This window comes from Hemitrygon akajei, chromosome 30 (assembly GCF_048418815.1).
Source record: "Hemitrygon akajei chromosome 30, sHemAka1.3, whole genome shotgun sequence".
In the NCBI taxonomy this organism is placed as follows: domain Eukaryota; kingdom Metazoa; phylum Chordata; class Chondrichthyes; order Myliobatiformes; family Dasyatidae; genus Hemitrygon; species Hemitrygon akajei.
The window spans coordinates 37,103,151-37,123,754 of NC_133153.1; the positions used below are offsets into that span (position 1 = coordinate 37,103,151).

The following is a 20,604-nucleotide window of genomic DNA, read 5'->3' on the forward strand; positions in this document are numbered from 1 at the left end:
ACACAGGTTCTGCAACTTCTCAATCAAGATTGTGGGAATGATGGTATTAAATGCTGAACTATAGTCAATGAGCATCATCCTGATGTAGGTGTTTGTGTTGTCCAGGTGGTCTAAAGCTGTGCAAAGAGCCATTGAGATTGCATCTTCTGTTGACCTATTGTGGTGATAGGCAAATTGCAATGGGTCCAGGTCCTTGCTGAGGCAGGAGTTCAGTCTAGTCATGACCAATCTCTCAAAGCATTTCATCACTGTCGATGTGAGTGCTACTGGACGATAGTCATTAAGGCAGCTCACATTATTCTTCTTAGGCACTGGAATAATTGTTGCCTTTTTGAAGTAAGTGGGAACTTTTGCCCATAGCAGTGAGAGGTTGAAAATGTTCTTGGCTCACGTTTTCAGAGCCTTACCAGGTACTCCATCTTGACCTTCTGCCTTAGGAGGGTTAACTCTCTTTAAAGACAGCCTAACGTTGGCCTCTGAGACAGAGATCACAGAGTCATCAGGTGCAGCAGGGATCTTCACAGCTGTAGTTGTGTTCTCCCTTTCAAAGCGTGCATAGAAGGCGTTGAGTTCATCTGGTAGTGAAGCTGCCTTTCATGCTATTGAGTTTCGCTTTGTAGGAAGTAATGTCTTGCAGACCCTGCCAGAGTGGCTGTGCATCCAATGTCACCTCCAACCTTGTTCAAAATTGTCTCTTCACCCTTGAAATAGCCCTCCGCAAATCATACCTTGTTTTCTGATGCAGGCCTTAGTCACCAGACTTGAATGCCACAGATCTAGCTTTCAGCAGACAACGTACCTCCTGGTTCATCCACAGCTTTTGGTTTAGGAATGTACAGTAAGTCTTTGTGGGCACACACTCATCCACACAGGTTTTAATGAAGCTAGTAACAACTGCGGCATACTCATCCAGGTTCGAAGGTGAATCCCTGAATTCAGTCCGGTCCACCAATTCAAAGCAGTCGTGTAGGCGCTCCTGTGCTTCCCTTGTCCATACCTTCTTGGTCCTCAGTGCCGGTGCTGCAGTCTTCAGTCTCTGCCTATATGCAGGGAGTAGAAGCACCCCCAGGTGATCAGACTTCCCGAAGTGAGGGTGTGGAATAGCACAGTAGGCATTCTTGATGGTGGTGTAGCAATGGTTCAGTGGTATTGTAAATGATCTGTTGATGGTAATTGCTTAGTGATCTTTTTTCAGACTGGCCTGGTTAAAATCTCCCAAACCGATGGTGAAGGTGTTAGGGTGCGCTGTTTTGTCTCGATCCCATTGCTCAGATCATCTAAAGCCTGCACATTGGCCTGAGGTGGAATGTAAACTGCTACCAAAATGACCCTGGAGAATTCAGAGCTTTAATCCAGTCCCTGAGTGAGAGAGAATCCATTATGGGGGTACAGAAAAGATAAAGGGAGAAAGAGCTGATGGGAGAACATCCCAGGGGGATGGTGTGATGTGATGGGCTGAAGGGTCTCCTACTATTAGCATGATACCAGTTCTCCCCGTTACAAACAGCCCACTCATTTGACAGACTGGGAGTCCGAAGGTATGGATAGAGGTGGATACGGTGGTATGATGGTCAGCGTAGCGCTGTAGAGTGTCAGCTGTATGATCAGGGTTTGAGTCCCACTCCTGTCTGTAAAGGGTTTGTATGTTCTCCCCGTGACATCATGGATTTCTTCCAGGTGTTTCAGTTTCCTCCCAAATTCTGAAGACGTACGGGTTAGGACAGAGATTCCCAATCTTTTTTATGCCATGGACTGATACCATTAAGCAAATGTCAATGGATCCCAGATTGGGAACCCCAGGGTTAGGATTAGTTAGTTGTTGGTTCCGGAAGTGTTGTGACACTTGTGAGCTGTCCAGTACAATCCTCGCTGATTTGATGTGACACATTTCATTGTATGTTTCAATGTGCACGCGACAAATAATCTTTAATCCTTAGCCACTTCTGGGCTGCAGACATCTTCTGCCGGGTACCTCCCGTCCCCCGTCCCCTCGAGCCACTGTAACGAGGGGCTGGATTAAAGCTCTGAGTAGACTCACTCAGTGCATCAGTGAGGCCTGCTGGCGGCTGCTGTTCCTGTACCTGCATCTGCTCGCTCTCTCATCAACGCTGTCCCTGCCACCCTCTCCCACACGTGCTTCCTCTTCGTTTCCAACCTATAGACAGTTCTGGTCCTGAACACGTCTGTCTCAGGAATAGAACCTGGTTGCGCCCCGGTAACTGTGGGATAGGTTCGGCCCGAGAAGCCGGCTGGTTATTCCCCTCCGTAGATGCTGCATGAACTGATGGGTTACGCGGGTGTTTGTTCAAGGTAGGAGGCACCACGAGCTCCGGGAGGCAGCAGAGAAACACAGGGTAAATGGTTCTTGTCTGATTGACACTCATCACAAGGGCTGGCTCCTCTACCTTTTATAATCAGTATTGATGATCTTGGTGAAAGAACTTTTGAGTACAAAAGGGGAAATACACTCAGTAATTCAGAAACATCTGCAGAGTCTTCTGTGTCCCAACGTTCCATAAGGCTGGACTGACCTCTGATTGAATGTGCCTTTGCCTGGTGTTCTTTGGTGAAAAGAAGGAAACCCCAAGAGCTCTGCTTTCCCCCATTGTTTTCCAGACATTTCAAGTTCATGATCATTACAGATGATAGACCCCAGCATCAGGCTTACTCACGCACAATGCTACAGCTGTGGTGGCCAGGTCATTGGGGTACATTTAAAGAGGAGGGTGATAGGTTCTTGTTTAGTAAGGACATTAAGGGCTATGGGGAGAAGGCAGCGGAAGGGTGTTGAAAGGGATAAGATATCAGCCAGGATCAAATGGTAGAGCAGATTTGATGAGCTAAATGGGGCCTAATTCGGCTTTTAGGTCTTATAATTTAATACGTTACACATTGGATAGCTTGCTTCTGATCGAGGGTACACAGTGTTCCAGGAAATTTTGTGGCTGTAAAGAGGCTACCGTTATTCCATATGGAGGAAAAAGAAGAGACGACTTTGGAGGTGGAATTGAATATAAATGTACTGACACAAACCTCTGAGCAATCAGTGCCCGAAACATCGACAGGTTATTCATCTGCATAGATGCTGCCTGACCTGTCGAGTTCCTCCTCCAGCATTTTGTGGGTGTTCCTGATGATTTCCAGTATCTGCAGAATCTCTTGTGTTTATGAAAGTTCAATGAGTTCTCAACAGTGACTGTAGATGCTGGAACCTGGATAACACACTTTCTGTTGGAGGAACTCAGTGGGTTGAGCAGATCTAATCATGAGTCCTGATATGGGGTTTTAACCCAAAACATAAATACCTTTCCTCCCGCAAATGCTGCTCAACCTGCTGAGTTCCTCTGGCCAGATTGCCAGTTCTCAATAGATTAACACCAGGCTTATTACCTCTGGCATATGTCATGAAATTTGTTGTTTTGTTGTAGCAGTACAGTGCAATGTACTAAAATATTTTCTGTAAGTTACAATAATAAGTAGATTGATAGACAGATATGGATAGATGGAAAACTGCCCCGGTCTGCTGTGCTCAATGCCCACTAATATGACGGACTGATGCAGAGGCTTTGGGCCTACTCTGGGCTGCTGCGGAGGTTCCGATTCAAGGACTCATTTTGGTTCGAAACCTTGTTGCTCACTTCTATTGTTTGCGTGGTGTGTGTGTTTTTTCCTCCTTTGTCTCTGCATCAGGTGTTGGTCTTTTTTTTAATTTGGTTCTTTCGGGTTTCTTGCTTTGAGGCTGCCTGTAAGCAAACAAATCTCAAGGCTGTACAATTTATACATTCTTTGATATAAGTGTACTTTGAAAATTTGAGATGTGAATACATAGATTAAGAGATGAATAGACAAACAAGTGAGTAAATACATAGTACAAAAGGAAAATATCTTTTTCAAGACTATGAACTTCCCCCCCCCCCCCCACTCCCGGTTCTGAACACTGCAGCCAGGAGAAATGTAAATTCTGTGTCTCTCCTGTCAACTGCCTTAACATTCTGTTACGAACCCCGTAACTGGGTCACTTACTAGCAAAGATAGAGAGGTCCGTTGAAGTCTGATGATACTATTTTTAACAGTATTTATTGGTAAAAGTACACAAAAATAATATCAATGCAAACATACAGATAATATACGTTGTCAATACTAAATCTAAAAGTGCGGGTATAATAATAATCAATAAGAAATAGCTCTATCGTTGTCTAGGGGATAATGTATTGTCCGATGGAAATATAAAAGTCACTCAGTTCATTCAGGCTGCAGCCTTTGGTTAGAGAGAGAGAGATTTTTAGAAACTTGCCAGCTTTTCCTTTTTATGATTTCGATCCTTCGAGAGTTCCGTTGGTGTGGCCGGTCACCTTGTGGCCTCTCCTTTAGCTAAAGCCGTTCTTCCGTGGTAAGGCCCCAATCCCAGGCAAACGGAAAGGACGCACGTGAGCCCCCCACCGGCTGTCGCTATTAAACGCTGTCACGGGATTTCTAGTGTTTCTCCTGGTGCGTCTGAAGGGGTTGTTCCCCAGACCCTCTTTTATCCTTACTCACGGGGTCTCAGATGTCAATCAGGTTGGGATGATGCAATCCCTCAACCAGCCCACTCTGGTCACCCCCTGAGGGCTTCAATGAATAATACAGTACTCAATACACAATTCCGTCTCCAAGAGACAATGGCCATTATCAATGGTTCCGCCTTGCTGAGGCCAGGACACATTCCAAGCCTTGTGTATTCTGGACGTCTCTCTCTCATTTCCTGGGTCCCAGACCCGAATTAATAGCGATCTTGTGATTCTCGAAAAGGAGGGGCTACTTTGTACCCTTCGGCCCCTCAGAGTTGTGGCACGTTCGTAACAATTCGTTACCTCCTAAATGCTTCTCTGACCTTTAAGTTGCTCCCTAGGTTCTCCCACTTTGACTAAAAGCACAGAACTATTGACAGCCTTTCATGTCTCTGTTGCAGCTTATTGAACGCTCCCCCAAGACTCTCCCTCTGTCAGCAGTGTACATCTGCATCATAACATTCGTGATGGGAGCCAGCATTCACCTCGTAGGTGACTCTGTGAATCACCGGCTCATTCTAAGTGGATACCAGCTGCACTTGTCCGTCCGGGAAAACCCAATCATGAAGGACCTCAAACCGGAAACACTGGTAAGCACCCGTCTCTTCATTTGGAAGGCCTCCCACCAGATTAACCCTCCTTATACTCAAGGGGAGACGGGGAGGAAGAGACTGTGAGTGCGATCTTGACACCTCATCCACACACACATCCCCAGTCCTCATTGCCCTACCATTGGTAGCCATGGCTTTAATATAAGAATGTGGCAGAAAGAAGCCATCAGCCCTCCATGCTTTTTACCCTGTGTGAGTGTCCTGACCCATCTCATCTCAATGCTGAACTGCCTCCGCAATCTGCGGTACAGACTCACTTTCAAAGATGCTACAACTCATGTCCTCGGTATTACCTAATTCCTTTTTGTTATTCGTATCGTTTGTCTTTTGCACAGTGGCTATTTGTCGGTCTTTGGCTATGTATAGTTCTTTGTTCATAAACTCCATTATATTTCTTTATTTTCTTGTAAATGCCTGCAAGAAAATAAATCTGACGCTATCATACGGTGACATGTACAGTAGCCAGCAAACGTCTTAGGCACCCTAGATTTTGTATACTGTTTCAGGTGGTGTGGCCTTCACAGAGCCCTGATCAAAGCCGCCTGGGATTGCCTGGAGGGACAGAAGCCAGCGAGACAACCAAATTCTGCACAAGAACTGTGGCAAGTTCTCCAAGGTGCTTGAAACAACCTGCCAACCTACCAGTTTCTTATAAAACTGCATGACAGTGTACCTAATAGAATTGATGCAGTTTTAAAGGTGAAGGGTGGTGGCAGCAAATATTGATTTGATTCTTTTTACTGTTTACCGCACTTTATAGCAAATTTTTTTGATATTTGGAAACTTTTTCATTATTTTTGAAAGCATCTTTGCTTCACAGAAGTTTTATACATGTGCCGAAGACCTCTGCACAGGAATATACATAACTTGATAATAAATTTATTTTGACTCTGACCTTTGCCTCCTTTACCAATCAATAACAGAGTCATAGTGTAACACAGTACAGAAAAAGGCCCACTATGTCCATGTCACACATTTTTGCACATTTTGTGAGTGAAGTGATCCATGATGGCTCAGGAGCCTGATGGCTGTAGGGCACTAACTGTTCCCAAACCTGGTGGTGTGGTGCGTAAGGCTCCTGTACCTCCTGCCCCATGGTAGCAGCGGGAGGAATGGGGGTCCTTGATGATTGATGTTGCTTTCCCGTGGCAGCGTTCCTTGTAAGTGTAGCAGCTTGTCCTCGACGGAATGAGTTTCAAAGGCAAAGTGCAATGAGGTTAATATTTGGTGATACTGACCAGGGGATTTTAGGCGATAATGACTACAGTGCAAAACCATCCCTAACTAGCACGGTGGGACTCTATTTGAGAAAGGTGAATAGCAGGCTGGCACAGTTCATGAAAGCCGGCACATCCCACGCATTATCAAGTATCAGATAGTGCGAAATCCTCTCAAAATCTGCAAAAACTACAGCAAACTGTCAGGTCAGCAGAAAAGATAATTGGCTGCAATCTACCATCACAGCAGGACCTGCAGGTGTCCGGGATGAAGAAGCAGGCAGGGAAAGTCATTGCAGACACTACCCCCCCCCCACAAACAGCATTTTCCAAAGATCCCTTCTGGAGAGTGAAATAGGACTATTAAAAAGTCATCTTCAAACTTTCTTCTTCCAGGCAGTTGAGGGTTAGCAACCTCCCTCAATTCCCCATTGTCTAACACCTCAGGCACTGCACTGTAAGCATTTTAAGCCACTTTTTATAATGCTGGTATTTAGGTATTTATGCATGTTTTTTTCCATATCTGTACTTTGAAACTTATTTTATATAATTGGTGAATGTTGTTTTTGCTGCATGTCACACCCTGACCAACGCACCACAGCAGATTCCTAACGCGTGTAAATATATACGGCGAATAAGGTTGATTCTTGACCCAGTACCGAGGGTGTGAGGAGGAGGGAATTTGAATGAGATATGCAGATTTTACGTGGAGGGGGATAGGTGCCCAAAATGTACTGCCAGGAAACACACGATAATACTTTGAGGCAGATAAATGAATATGGAGAGATGTGGATCACATGCAGGCAGAGGGGATTTCATTTAGTTCAGCATCGTTTTCAGCACGGGTATAGTGGGCCGAATGGTCTGTTCCAGTGCTGTATTGTTCTGTGTCCTGTGGGACAGAGCTCCTTCCTTTTACTATGCATCCATCGGAGCTGTTTGATGCTGAACGTTTGATTCTTTCAGATGCTTTATCCCCCATCACCTGACAAACTGTGAACAGCCCAATCCTGAGAAACCCTAAAGACTGACTTGTTTACGCCGCCGACCACAGACGGCGTCATTAATATATAGTTCTCGTTTTAAACCAACAGATTGACTCCTTTGAGCTTCTTTATTACTACGATGAATCCCTGGGTCACCTGATGTGGTGAGTAGCTAAAAACAATGGGCATTCTTGCCTTCTCCAGCTGTCATTGTTAAGAAGCCAAGCAGAGACTCAAATTTGAGTGCCACAGACAACACAATGTTCGATAACATCCTAATCTCAGCACCCACTACACTCAATGGCCACTTTATTAAGTAACTCCTGCACCTAATAACGTGGCCACTGAGCATACGTTCGTGGTCTTCTGCTGCTGTAGCCCATCCACTTCAAAGTTTGACATGTTGTACGTTCAGAGATGCTCCTCTGCACACCACGGTTGTAACACGTGGTTATTTGGGTTACTGTCACCTGCCTGTCAGCTTGAACCAGTCCGGCCATTCCCCTCTGACCATTTCTGCCCACAGCACTGCGGCCACTGGATGTCTTTGTTTTGCTTTTTGCAGCATTCTCTGTAAACTCCAGAGAATGTTGTGTGTGAAAATCCCAGGCGATCAGCCCACCCCGCCTGGCACCAACAATCATCCCACGGTCAAAGTCACTTAGATCACATTCTTTTCCCATTCTGATGTTTGGTCTGAACAACAGCTGAACCTCTTGACCATGTCTGCATGCTTTTATGCACTGAGTTGCTGCCACATGATTGGCTGATTAGATATTTGCATTAATGAGCAGGTGTACCTAATAAGGTGGCCACAGAGTGTATAAATAAAATTCGGAGTAGTTTTATTTGTCACATGTACAATGAAATGTTGAAATGGCCGTCATACAGTGAAATGCATCATTTTGCATCGTTGAGCAACACAGGTCGAGGGCTAGAGAGTTGGGGGCAGCTCACAAGTAGCGTGCCAGTAATCCTAACAGTAAGTCTTTGGAATATGGGAGGAAACCGGATCACAGAACACAGTACAGGCCCTTCAGCCCACAATATTGTGCCAACCTTTTAACCTGCTCTATGATCAATCTAGCCCTTCCCTCCTACAGAGCCCTCCATTTTTCTACCATCCATGTGCCTGTCTAGGAGTTTCTTAAATGCCCCTAATGTATCTGCCTCTACTGCCACGCTGAGAGGGCATTCAACACACCTTTGTGTACTTAAAATGATGCCCCCTCTTATTATGCACCCAGACGAACCCGCGCAGTCATGGAGAGAACGTACAAACTCTTTACAGATGGCGACGGGAATCGAACCCTGATTGGTGATCACTGGCACTGTAAAACGGCTGCACTAACCGCTGCATCGCCGTGCCGATAGATGCCATATGTAAAGGACCCGTAATGTGGTGAAAATATCAACAAGCTGGAGGAGCTCAGCAGGTCAGCCAGTATCTACAGAAGGGAATAAGCAGCTGACATTTCAGGCTGACACCCTTCATCAGTCCTGTCGATAAAATTAAAAAATATTAATGCAGACTCGCGCGTACCGTGCAGGTAAACGATTAAGTGCAAGATCATGATGAGGTAGCTTGTTTGTACATGACAGATCACGTGAGAAGCTCCCTGCTCTAGATTTCAAACCAGTTGTGTACAATAGTCTTCCGCTGGATAAATCTACCAGTTCTGGAACAGTATCAGATGGTGAACCTCACTATAGTGCCAAAGCTCCTGGTCCTTGTGAGGCAACAGTGAAAGGACAATGAACTTACTTTGAAGTATGATTGTTGGTGAGTTGAATGGGGCAGCATGAACATGCAATTATTAACTTCTGGCAACGGCCTGAAACTTGGTGTTAACTATCATGTTCAGTTGTTTATTCGCTTTGCGCTCTCACCTATCAGCAAAATCGCAGCCATGGTATCTTTCTCTCTCACCTGCTGAGGCATTGGAGGATGGCTGGCTAGTTGAGTTTTATTCAGTCATACAGGTTCAAGGAGCCCCGGGCTGCCCAACAACATCCACGTGACCAATTAGCCTACTAATTCATAAGTCTTTGGAACGTGGGAGGAGACCAGAGCACAGAGCATCCAGAGGAGGCCCACGTTGTCATGGGGAGAATGTACAAAGTCACATGCAGCAGCAGAACCCCACGTGGTTGTAGGGAAAATATACAAACTCCTCACAGGCAGCGGTGGGAGTTGTACCCAGGTCACTCCTGCTGTAATAGAGTTACGCTAACCGCCCAAAACAAATTAGTTAAACTAATTAAGTGGTTAACTGAGATAATGAATAAGCATTTCTGCCACATGTTTATCACACAGGCAAGCCATTTCTGTTAAATTTGACATTCAGACTTAACAGAGGGTTCTGCGCAAGTCAGCTGCCTGCCCCTCTTCCAGGCGAACGTTCGTGCACGAGTGCCCTTGGAGAGGGAGCATGCGGTCACTATGGGTGCACTGAGGGATTTCCAAGAGCAGTGGGCCCCCTCCCAGGGAATTTTGTAGATAGTAGTAACCATATTTGAAATTGTTGGCAGTCTTGTAAATCCCTGATGGTTGTATTTTGTATGTGAGTAAACAGCAGTGTTGTAAAAAAAAATGAGCAGATGGTCACATGCTACAAACCTAATATTGTTGGAGGCATTTATGATTCACTGCAGTCAGGGGTATTTATGTTCCAGTGTGGTTGAAGGTACTGGTGGGTCAGAGGAATGCTCAATCTGACAGACTGTCGTGTTGGTTCTCTGCCACAGGTATGTCCCCCTCTTTATCATCTTCTGCCTGTATTTTACGGGCTGTTTCACTCGGTGTAACAAGGACAGTAGAATGCCCCTGTCTGCATGGCTGCTCCTTGGCCCTAGTAGCCTCTACTACTGGTAAGTGATAACCAAGTTACCAACAAAGGATTAGTATGGCTTTTCTTTCATATTTCAATTTTGTCAATGTTATGTGATCCATTGATGAGGACTAGTTAGATAGATAGATAGATAGATAGATAGATACTTTATTCATCCCCATGGGGAAATTCAACATTTTTTCCAATGTCCCATACACTTGTTGTAGCAAAAACTCATTACATACAATACTTAACTCAGTAATAATATGATATGCATCTAAATCACTAACTCAAAAAGCATTAATAATAGCTTTAAAAAAAAAGTTCTTAAGTCCTGGCAGTTGAATTGTAAAGCCTAATGGCATTGGGGAGTATTGACCTCTTCATCCTGTCTGAGGAGCATTGCATCGACAGTAACCTGTCGCTGAAACTGCTTCTCTGTCTCTGGATGGTGCTATGTAGAGGATGTTCAGGGTTTTCCATAATTGATATTATAATAGTGATATTATCACTAGTGAGGGCAGCAGGTACGTAGAAGCATCACCTCCAGCTTTTTCACTTCCCAGTAATATATTGGACATGCGTTTGGAGATCACTTTATTAGTAACTCGTATACGTGGTCTTCTGCTGCTGCAGCCCATCCTCTTCAAGGTTCAATGTGTTGTGCATTCAGAGATGCTCTTCTGCACACCACCGTTGTAACATTATTATTTGACTTTCTGTCACTTTCCTGTCAACTTGAACTAATCTGGCCATTCCCCATTGACCTCCCTCATTAAGAAGGCATTTACCCACAGAACTGCCATTCACTAAAATGTTTTTTGTTTTTCACACCATTCTCTGTAAACGCTACGTGAAAATCCCAGTCCCTGAGATACTCAAACGATCCGATCTGGCACCGACAATCATTCCGTGGTCAAGGTCACTGACATCACATTTCTCCAACTTTCTGACATTTGGTCTAACAGTGGAACGTCTTGACCTCGTCTGCACACTTTTATGTATTGAGTTGCTGCCACATGATTGGCTGATTAGATATTTCCATTAATGAGCAGATGTAATAAAATGGTCACTGAGTGTATACTGGCCTGTCTTCCTGTAATATTCTATGATGTGCTGTAATGTTCTATGTTCTGTGGTTGATCTTGGAGAAGGTTAAAAGGTCAGCACAACATTGTGAGCCATAGTACCGTGCTGAAATGTTCTATATTCCTTGTTGGATTAAAGAATACATTGTTATTTTTTGTGCAATTTAACTTGCTTTATTCTTGCTTATATGTTTGTACAATCACCTCTTTGTAAATGTTCAGTGGATGTTCAATAATTTGTAGTCTCACTGGGTCTGTTGTTTTTTGTAGCTTCGTTGCAAGCCTGTTAGATGCCAGTATAAATAAAACAGTCTCACAGGCTGTTCTTACCAAAGGCGTTTTCTTATCAGTCTAGTTTGAGATGGTTTTCAGTATAAAGATAATGACGAGGCAAGATTCCTTTCCTTATGTTCTTTCTTTTTCGTTCTTGCTTATGGCAGAGGGAATTGGTTACAATCATTTCTTTGTTATGAACATCCAATAGAGCAGCTGTATCCATAAGGAGAGGCAGGGTGGAGATACATTTCTCCAAAGGAGGTGTAAGGCACTCCTCCCCTCTGCTAGCCTGCAGGTCACCCTTGGACAAGGTGTAGCGCTTGCTGAGAACCCCCCCCCCCCCCCCCACCGACCACCACCCGATCAGGGTCATGTGAAGCCATGGGAGCAGGTGGTGGATGGTCAACATCAGGCAGACAGTCTCTGAAGAGTATTGATAATGGTCTGGGTCACCTATCTTGTAAAGACACTGCCCAGAAGAAGGCAATGGGAAAGCACTTCTGTAGAGAAATTTGCCAAGAACAATTATAAGACAATAGACCATAAGATTAGGAGCAGAATTAGGGCATTTGGCCCATCGAGTCTGCACCACCATTTCATCATGGTTGATCCAATCTCTTGCCTTCTCCCCGTATCCCTTCATGCCCTGACCAATCAAGTATCTATCAACCCCTGTCTCAAATATACGTAAAGACTTGGCTTCCACAGCTGCTTGTAGGGAAGAATTCCACAGGTTCACCACCCTCTGGCTAAAGAAATTCCTCCACATCTTCATTCTAAACGGACACCCTCTATCCTGCAACTCTGTCCTCTGGTCTTAGACTCTCCCACCATAGGAAACATCCTCTCCACATTCACGCTATCAAGCCCTTTCACTATTCAATAGGTTTCAATTAGGTCACCCCTTATTCTTCTGAATTCTAGTGAATACAGGCCCAGAGCCATCAAGCATTCAATCCTGGAATCATTTTTGAGAACCTTCTTTGAATCCTGTCCAGTTTCAGTACATCCTTTCAAAGATAAGGGACCCAAAACCATCAAAGTCATTTAGATCACATTTCTTCCTCATTCTGATGTTTGGTCTGACAACAACTGAACCTCTTGACCATGTCTGCGTGCTTTTATGCACTGAGTTGCTGCCACATGATTGGTTGATTAGATACTTGTATTAGTAAGCAGATGAACTGGTGGCCACTGAGTGTACTTACAATGTAAACAACATTACAAAAAGTGGTTTAAAGTGTTTACAATGCAGTACAGTGATGGGTTTAATATCTCTGTACTTGCCTAATTGGCCCATTTGTGACTCTCGTCTTTAACTAATCGGTGAAATAATCTAGCAACCCCTTCAGTTGTACCACCCCATCTCCCAGTTAACTCCAGCAGCAACTTGGAATGGCCCACTTGGCAATGTAACTACATCCTGGGAAAGGTAGTGTGGGAGTGCCAGCTACCGGTCCCACTCATTGCACGGTGACGGTAGGGGGTGACCACAGGCTGGAGAGTGTGTGATGCATCCTTATCACAGCCTGGCTCACTGACACCCACCTGGCTGAAATCTGGCAAGTTCCATCACCCTAAAGTTAATACAGATGAGGAAAGATTTGTTTGGAGGTACAGGGTGAAATAGGACCTTCAAGCCCTTCGAGTCATACCACTCAGCAACGCCCCCGGACAACTCTGATTTAACCCTAACCTATCCGCAGGACAATTCACAATGACCGGTTAGCCTACCCAGTAGGTCTTTGGACTGCGGGAGGAAACTGGAGGACCTGGAGTAAACCCACGCATTCCATGGGAAGGACGTACAGAGGATGCCAGTATTGAACTCCAAGCTTCAACATCCCAGGCTATCATAATGACGCACTAACCGCTACTCTGCTGTAACTCTTGTGGTAGTTTTGTTTGTCAAATGTACAGTACTGTTCAAAAGTCTTCCCAAAATCATGGTTGGGAAAACAGGAAGAGAGAGGGGAGGGAGCAGGAAGCACCAGAGAGACATTCTGTTATGATCAATAAGCCAATTGATGTCTCAGGGCTGGGTGTGTCTGCACCCATGTCACCCTTTACCCCGGCACTCCTCTGCCACCTGTTCCACACCCCTCCCACAGTGCAAGACCCTTACGAAACTGCAAGGGGAAAAAAACATTATGGGAATCATAATGTGCAGGTCGGTGGGACTAGGCGAGAGTAACATTCAGCAAGGACTAGAGGGCCGAGATGGCCTGTTTCTGTGCTGTAATCGTTATATGGTTATATATAGGCTTCCAAACAGTAGTCAAGATGTGGGGTTGAGACTGCAAAGGGAGCTGGAAAGGGCATGTAATAAGGGTAATGTCACAATTGTAATGGGGGACTTCAGTATACAAGGGGATTGGGAAAATCCAGTTGGTGCCTGATTGCAAGAGAAGGAATTTATTGAGTGCCTACAAGATAGGTTTTAGAGCAGTTGTGCTTAACCCTACTTGAGGAAAGGCTATCTTAAATTGGTTCTTGTGTAATAATCCAGATTTTATTAGGGAGCTTAAGGTAAAGGAGCTCTTAGGAGGCAGTGATCATAATATGATGTAATTCATACTGCAACTTGAGAGGGAGAAGCATAAATCTAGTGTATCAGTATCGCAATGGAATAAAGGGAAGTACAGAGGCATGAGAGAGGAGCTTGCACAGGTGGATACGGGCAGGGATGACGGCAGAGCAGAGGTGGCTGAAGTTTCTGGGAATAGGTCACAAGGCGCAGGATAGATATGTCCCACAGAAGAAGTTCTCAAATGCCATGGGGAGGCAACTGTAGCTGACAAGGGAAGTTAAGGATTGCATAAAAGCCAAGGAAAGGGTATATAATGTAGCAAAAATGAGTGGGAAGATGGATGATTGGGAAGGTTTTAAAATCCAACAAAAGGCAATTTTAAAAAGCTACAAGAAAGGGAAAGCTGAAATATAAGGGCAATCTAGCCAATAATATAAAGCAGGATACTAATTTTTTTTCCCAATTATATAAAGAGTAAAAGAGAGGTGAGATTGATATTGGACCACTGGAAAATGATGCTGGTGAAGTAGTAAAGGGGAACAAAGAGATGGCAGATGAATTTAATAAGTACTTTGCATCTGTCTTCATTGTGGAAGACACGGGCAGTGTGCCAGAGTTCCGAGAGTGTCAGGGAGCAGGAGTAAATGCCATTGCTATTAAAAAAGAAAAAGTGCTAGACAGACTCAAAGGTCTTAAGATGCATAAGTCACCTAGACCAAATGGAGTACGTCCCAAAGGTCTGAAAGAGGTTGCTGAAGAGATAGCAGATGCATTGGTTATGATCTTTCAAGAATCACTTGATTCTGGCATGGTTCCAGAGGAATGGAAAATTGCAAATCTCACTCCACTCTTTAAGAAGGGGGGAATGGGAAAAAAAAGGAAATTATAGGCCAGTTAGCCTAACCTCAGTGGTTGGGAAAGTGTTGGAGTCTATTATTAAGGATGAGGTTTCAGGGTACTTGAAGACTAATGATAAAATAAGTCAAAGTCGGCATGATTTCTGTGAAGGAAGTAATAACCAGGCTGGACAAAGGAGAGGCAGTGGATGTCATTTACTTGGATTTTCAGAAGGCATTTGATAAGGTGCCACACATGAGGGTGCTTAACAAGATAAAATCCCTTGACATTACAGGAAAGATACTGGCATGGATAGAGGAATGGCTGAGAGACAGGAGGTAGTAAGTAGGAATAAAGGGGGCCTTTTCTGGTTGGCTGCCAGTGACTAGTGGTGTTCCACAGGGGTCAGTATTGGGACCGCTACTTTTCACATTGTTTGTCAATGATTTAGATAATGGAATTGATGGTTTTGTGGCAAAGTTTTTGAATGATATAAAGATAGGTGGAGGGGTAGATAGTGCTGAGGAAGCAATGCAATTGCAGCAGGACTTAGACAAATTGGAAGAATGGGCAAAAAAGTGGCAGATGGAATACAGTGTTGGGAAATGTATGATAATGCATTTTGGTAAAAGGAACAATAGTGTGAACTATTATCTAAATGGGGAGAAAGTTCAAACATCAGAGGTGCAAAGGGGCTTAGGAGCTCTTGTGCAAGACTCCCAGAGGGTTAATTTACAGGTTGAGTCTGTGGTAAAGAAGGCAAATGCAATGTTGGCATTAATTTCAAAGGAGCAGAATATAAAAGCAAGTAGGTAATGCTGAGCCTTTATAAGACACCAGTCAGGCTGCAGTTGGAGTATTGTCAACAGTTTTGGGCCCCATATCTCAAAGGATGTGTTGTCGTTGGAGAGAGTCCAGAGGAGGTTCACGAGAATGATTTTGTGAATGAAGGGGCTAACATACAAGGAGCTTTTGGCAACTTTGGGCCTGTATTCACTGGAATTTAGAAAAATGTGGAGTAGCTCATTGAAACCTCCGGACTGTTGAAAGGACTAGATAATGTGGATGTGGAGAGGATGTTTCCTCTGGTGGGGATATCCAGAACAAGAGGGCACAGCCTCAAAATTGACGGGCAACCTTTTAGAACAGAGGTAAGGAGGAATTTTCTTAGCCAGAGAGTGGTGAACATGTGGAATGCTCTGCCACTGACAGGTGTGGAGGCCAGGACCGTCAGTGTATTTAGAGTGAAAATTGATAGAAAATTGATCAGTCAGGGCATCAAAGGTTATGGCGAGAAGCCAAGGTGTTGAGTAGGATCCGGATCAGCCATGATGAACTGGTGGAGCAGACTCAATGGGCTGAATGGCCTAATTCTGCTCCTATGTTTTATGGACCCTCACTATTCCCAACATCCTTTGATCCTGCCAGATTTTCAAACTCTGCTCCACGTTGACAAATACAGTGCTGTGCAAATGCTTTAGACGCCCCGCTCTATATACCTAAATTTTTGCACAGTACTGTACACCAAAACATACAGCGAAATGCATCGATGACTAACACAATCTGAGAATGTGCTGGGGCCACCTACAAGAGTCATCATACTTCTGGTGCCAAAAGAGTATGCCCACACCTCACTAACCCTGGCACTAACTGTACGTCTTTGGAATGTGGGAGGAAACTGGAGCTCGCAGCTCAGGGAGAAAGTGCAGACTCTTTACAGACAGTGATGGGAACTGAATCAGTAACAGTGATCATTGGCACTGTAAAGCAAGTCATTATATCATTGAGGGATCTTCAGTCGCAGCATCCAGTTATCCCATACATTCCTTTCCTTCACATGAGCGTTCAGTACTCTGAGTTACAGCCATTATTCCCATCAAGATTGTCGGAAATGATTTAAAACAGGAGTTAACTGCTTTCTTTGTGTGAGGAGGAATTTCCTAAATCTATCATCCCCTGCTGTATCCTCCTCTGTGCTATCACAACGGGTGCCTGTGGCTTTCTGGCCAAGTTTGCAGACGATACAAAGACAGGTGGAGGGGCGAGAAGTGTTTGGAAAGTAGGGAGTCTGCAGAAGGACTCAGACTGATTAGGAGAATGGGCAAAGAGCTGTTGGATGGAATTCAGTGTAGGAAAGTATATGGTCACTCACTTTAGTAGAACGAATAAAGGTGAAGACTACTTTCTAAAAGGGCAGTGAATTCAGAAATTGGAAGTGCAGAGAGACTCGGGAGTCCTAGTGCAGGATTCCCTAAAAATTAACAGATTGAGTCAGTAGTAAGGAAGGCAAATGCAATGTTAGCATTCATTTCAAGAGGACAAGAATATAAAAGCAAGGATATAATGACAGACAGACATACTTTATTGATCCCGAGGGAAATGCTGAGGGTTTATAAGGCTTTGGTCAAACCACATGTGGAGTACTATGAGCTAGTTTGGGCCCCTTATCTAAGGAAGGATTGGCTGGCATTGGAGAGGGTTCAGAGGAGGTTTAGATGATTTAGTCCTGGAATGAAAGGGTTAATGTATGAGGAGCGCATGATGGCTCTGGCCCTGTACTCACTGTTGTTTACAAGAATTGGGGGAGAGGGGGTGATCCCATTGAAACTTGTTGAATATTGAAAGGTTGAGATAGAGTTGACATTCAAAGGATATTTCCAATAGCAGGAGAGTCTAGGACCAGAGATCACAACCACAGTATAGAATGATATCCCTTTAGAACAGAGAGGAGGAGGAGGAATTTCTTTAGCCAGAGTTTAGCCACCGGCAACTGTGGAGGCCAAGTTGTTGGGTATATTTAAAGCAGAGGTTGATGATGTCTTGGTGAATAAGGGTGCCTAATGTTGCGGAAAAAAGTCTGGAGAATGGGGTTTGCGAGGGAAATAAATTAGCCATTATTGAATGGTGGAGCAGACTCCAGGAGTTGAATGGCCTAATTCTGCTCCTCTGTCTCATGGTGTGAGGAGGGTTAAAGACCTTGAAGTGGGATATGTTGGAAAGGTTCCCTCTGAATATCTGGGCGTTAACTGGAGGTTGCTTACTCATCCATTCCCCTGCTGTGTCGTTCCAGGTACTTGGTGACCGAGGGCCAGATCTTCGTCCTCTACATCTTCACCACCTTTGCCATGATGGCGACAGTGATGCATAAAAAGCGCCAAGGGTTGGTCATGGACAGCAATGGCCTATTCCTCTTCTATTCTTTCTGCATCACGCTGGTCCTGATCTCTGCTTGGATAGCCTTCCTGTGGAATGACAAAATTCTCCGGAGAAAGTACCCCGGGGTTATGTACGTTCCAGAGCCCTGGGCATACTACACCCTCCACATCAAGAAAACACAGTAGGATTCTGACAGGCAGTGTTCCTCAACCTGAGGCTTGGCTGCCTCCCTCACAGTCAAAGCTTCTACTGAAGCTCGCAGACTCTTGCTTCACCAACAAATGACCGTTCCAGCTAAAGACCGGTGAAGGGTATGGCAGTATCTTATGTGCCAAACCCCCATCCCACCAGGAGACAGCTCCTTTAAACCCACAGGATTTAAAGTGATGCAAGGCATCCATCTGATGCCCCGATTCACCTCAGCACAAGACGTCTATTTCACTTCCTTCCAGGGCAGAGCAGAGTCAGAATTAACATCAGAATCAAGTTTAATATCACTGACGTTTGCCATGAAATTTGTGGTTTTGTGGCAGCAGTATAGTGCAATACACAAAAACAAATGTAGATTATAATAAATAAATTACAATAAGAAATATAAAAAAATTTATATTAAATAAGTGGTGCAAGAGGAGTGCAAAATAGTGAGGTAGTGTTCATGGGTTCATTGTCTCTGATGATGGAAGGAAAGGAACTGTTCCTAAGATGTTGAGTGTGTGTCTTCAGGCTCCCTGATAGTAGCAATGAAAAGAAGGCATGCCAGGGGTGATGTGATTACCAGCAAGCGTGGCCGCAATGAGAAGTCACATAGATATGGACCTTTGTTCGGCTGGACTAATGAGCCATTGAGGTTCTTAACAGGTCCCTCTGCTGTAAGTTAGAGTCGTTTCAACTGCACATTGTCATTGGTGATACTGCTGTCACCTGCAGTTTGTCCGCAGTCTTCAGTGGAACATTAAAAGATGAATCCCACCTTCAGATGTGTGTGTTTGGTTCAGATACTGAGTGTTATCTATTGAGGTTCTGCAGGTGCTGGAAATTCTGAGTAAAACACACAAAATGCTGGAGGACCTCAGCAGGTCAGGCAGCATCTATGGAGAGGAATAAACAGTCGACGTCTCGGCCTGCAAGGCTTCATCAAGATTGTTGATGTTTCAGGCTGAGACCTTTCATCAGGTCCTGATGAAGAATCTCGGCTGGAAACATCAACTCTTTATTCCTCTACACAGATGCTGCCTGACCTGCTGAGTTCCTCCACCATTTAGTGTGGGTTATCTATTTAATAATGATAATTTTAGACCAGGCGGCAGCAGGGATCAGGAACCAGAGCAAGTTTTCAGAGTCCGGCTAATCAATGATGGCACAACCTCTAACACTAAAGAGGGGAAGGTGAACAGGAGTGCCATCACCTGCAGGTGCCCCACTATGCCACATGGCGGCGCTGCTGTTAGCGAGATGCTTTTCAATGCCAGCAATTAGGGTTCGAGTCCCGCTGCTGTCTGTAAGGAGTTTGTACATTCTCCCTGTGACTCCGGGTGTCCCAGTTTCTCCCTCAGTCCAAAAAAGGTTAAGTAAGTTGTGGGCATTCTATGTTGATGCTGGAAGCGTGAGGACACTTGCAGGCATCCCCCAGCACATCCTCGGACTGTATTGGTCGTAGTTCACTGTATGTTTTGATGTGACTAATAAAGCTAATCTTTAAAACTGTACACCATCCTAACTTGAAAATCGTCAATTGTCCCGAATTCTGGAACTGTCTCCCTGTCAGCCCTATGGGAGCACCTTCACCAGAGGCAGTGTGATAGTCCCAGGAGTTGGCTCACCCCCACAGTCTCATTCACTGATGGGCAGTGAACACTGGCCTTGAAAGTGATCCACAGACACCATAAGTGAATGAAATATATCCACAGTCAGAAGTAACACCGTTAGAAAAGGCAATGACCCAGCTGACCGATCAAGTGGTAAATAGATGGTGTCGGAGACCTGGATTAACTCATTCATCCCACTCCCGTCAGGGAGGAGGCTACGTAACATCCATGCCAGGACCACCAGACTCAAAAAGTCACCTTCCACAAGCAAAGTTCAAAGTACATATGGGCCACTATGTACAACCTGAGATTCATTTTCTTGTGGGCATACTCAATAAATCTATAATAGAATAGTAGCCAAAATAGAACCAACCTGGGTGTTCAACCAGTGTGCAAAAGGCAACAAACTGAAAATACAAAAGGAAAGAAATCATAATAATAAATAAATATCGAGAACATGACATGAAGGGTTCTTCAAAGCGAGTCCATAGGTTGTGATGGCATTTTAGTGACAGGGCAATTGAAGTTGAATGAAGTTATCCCCTTTGGTTCAAGAGCCTGATGGCTGAGGGGTAGTAACTGGTCCTGAAGCTGGTGGTTGAGGTGCCTGTACCTTCTTCCTGAAGGCAGCAGCAAGAAGAGAACATATCCTGGGTGGTGGGGTCTCTGATGATAGATGCTGCTTTCCTGTAACAAAGTTTCATGTAGATGTGCTCAGTA

At 44.6% G+C, this 20,604-nt stretch overlaps 1 protein-coding gene across 4 annotated transcripts in view; it reads left to right on the forward strand.

The window, feature by feature from the left end:
* The window catches only part of LOC140718629 (ceroid-lipofuscinosis neuronal protein 6 homolog), a 43,670-nt gene extending 23,885 nt beyond the window's left edge, over positions 1-19,785 (forward strand). For 3 of the 4 annotated variants that reach the window (XM_073032618.1, XM_073032617.1, XM_073032620.1), the window contains exons 5-8: positions 4,949-5,137; positions 7,470-7,525; positions 10,110-10,232; positions 17,994-19,785. In XM_073032618.1, the coding sequence (XP_072888719.1) occupies positions 4,949-5,137; positions 7,470-7,525; positions 10,110-10,232; positions 17,994-18,264 (639 nt within the window). In that variant the 3' untranslated portion in view covers positions 18,265-19,785. The remainder of the gene's footprint in view (positions 1-4,948; positions 5,138-7,469; positions 7,526-10,109; positions 10,233-17,993) is intronic. The other variant, XM_073032619.1, reaches the window with a different exon arrangement.
* Positions 19,786-20,604: the final 819 nt, after the last annotated feature.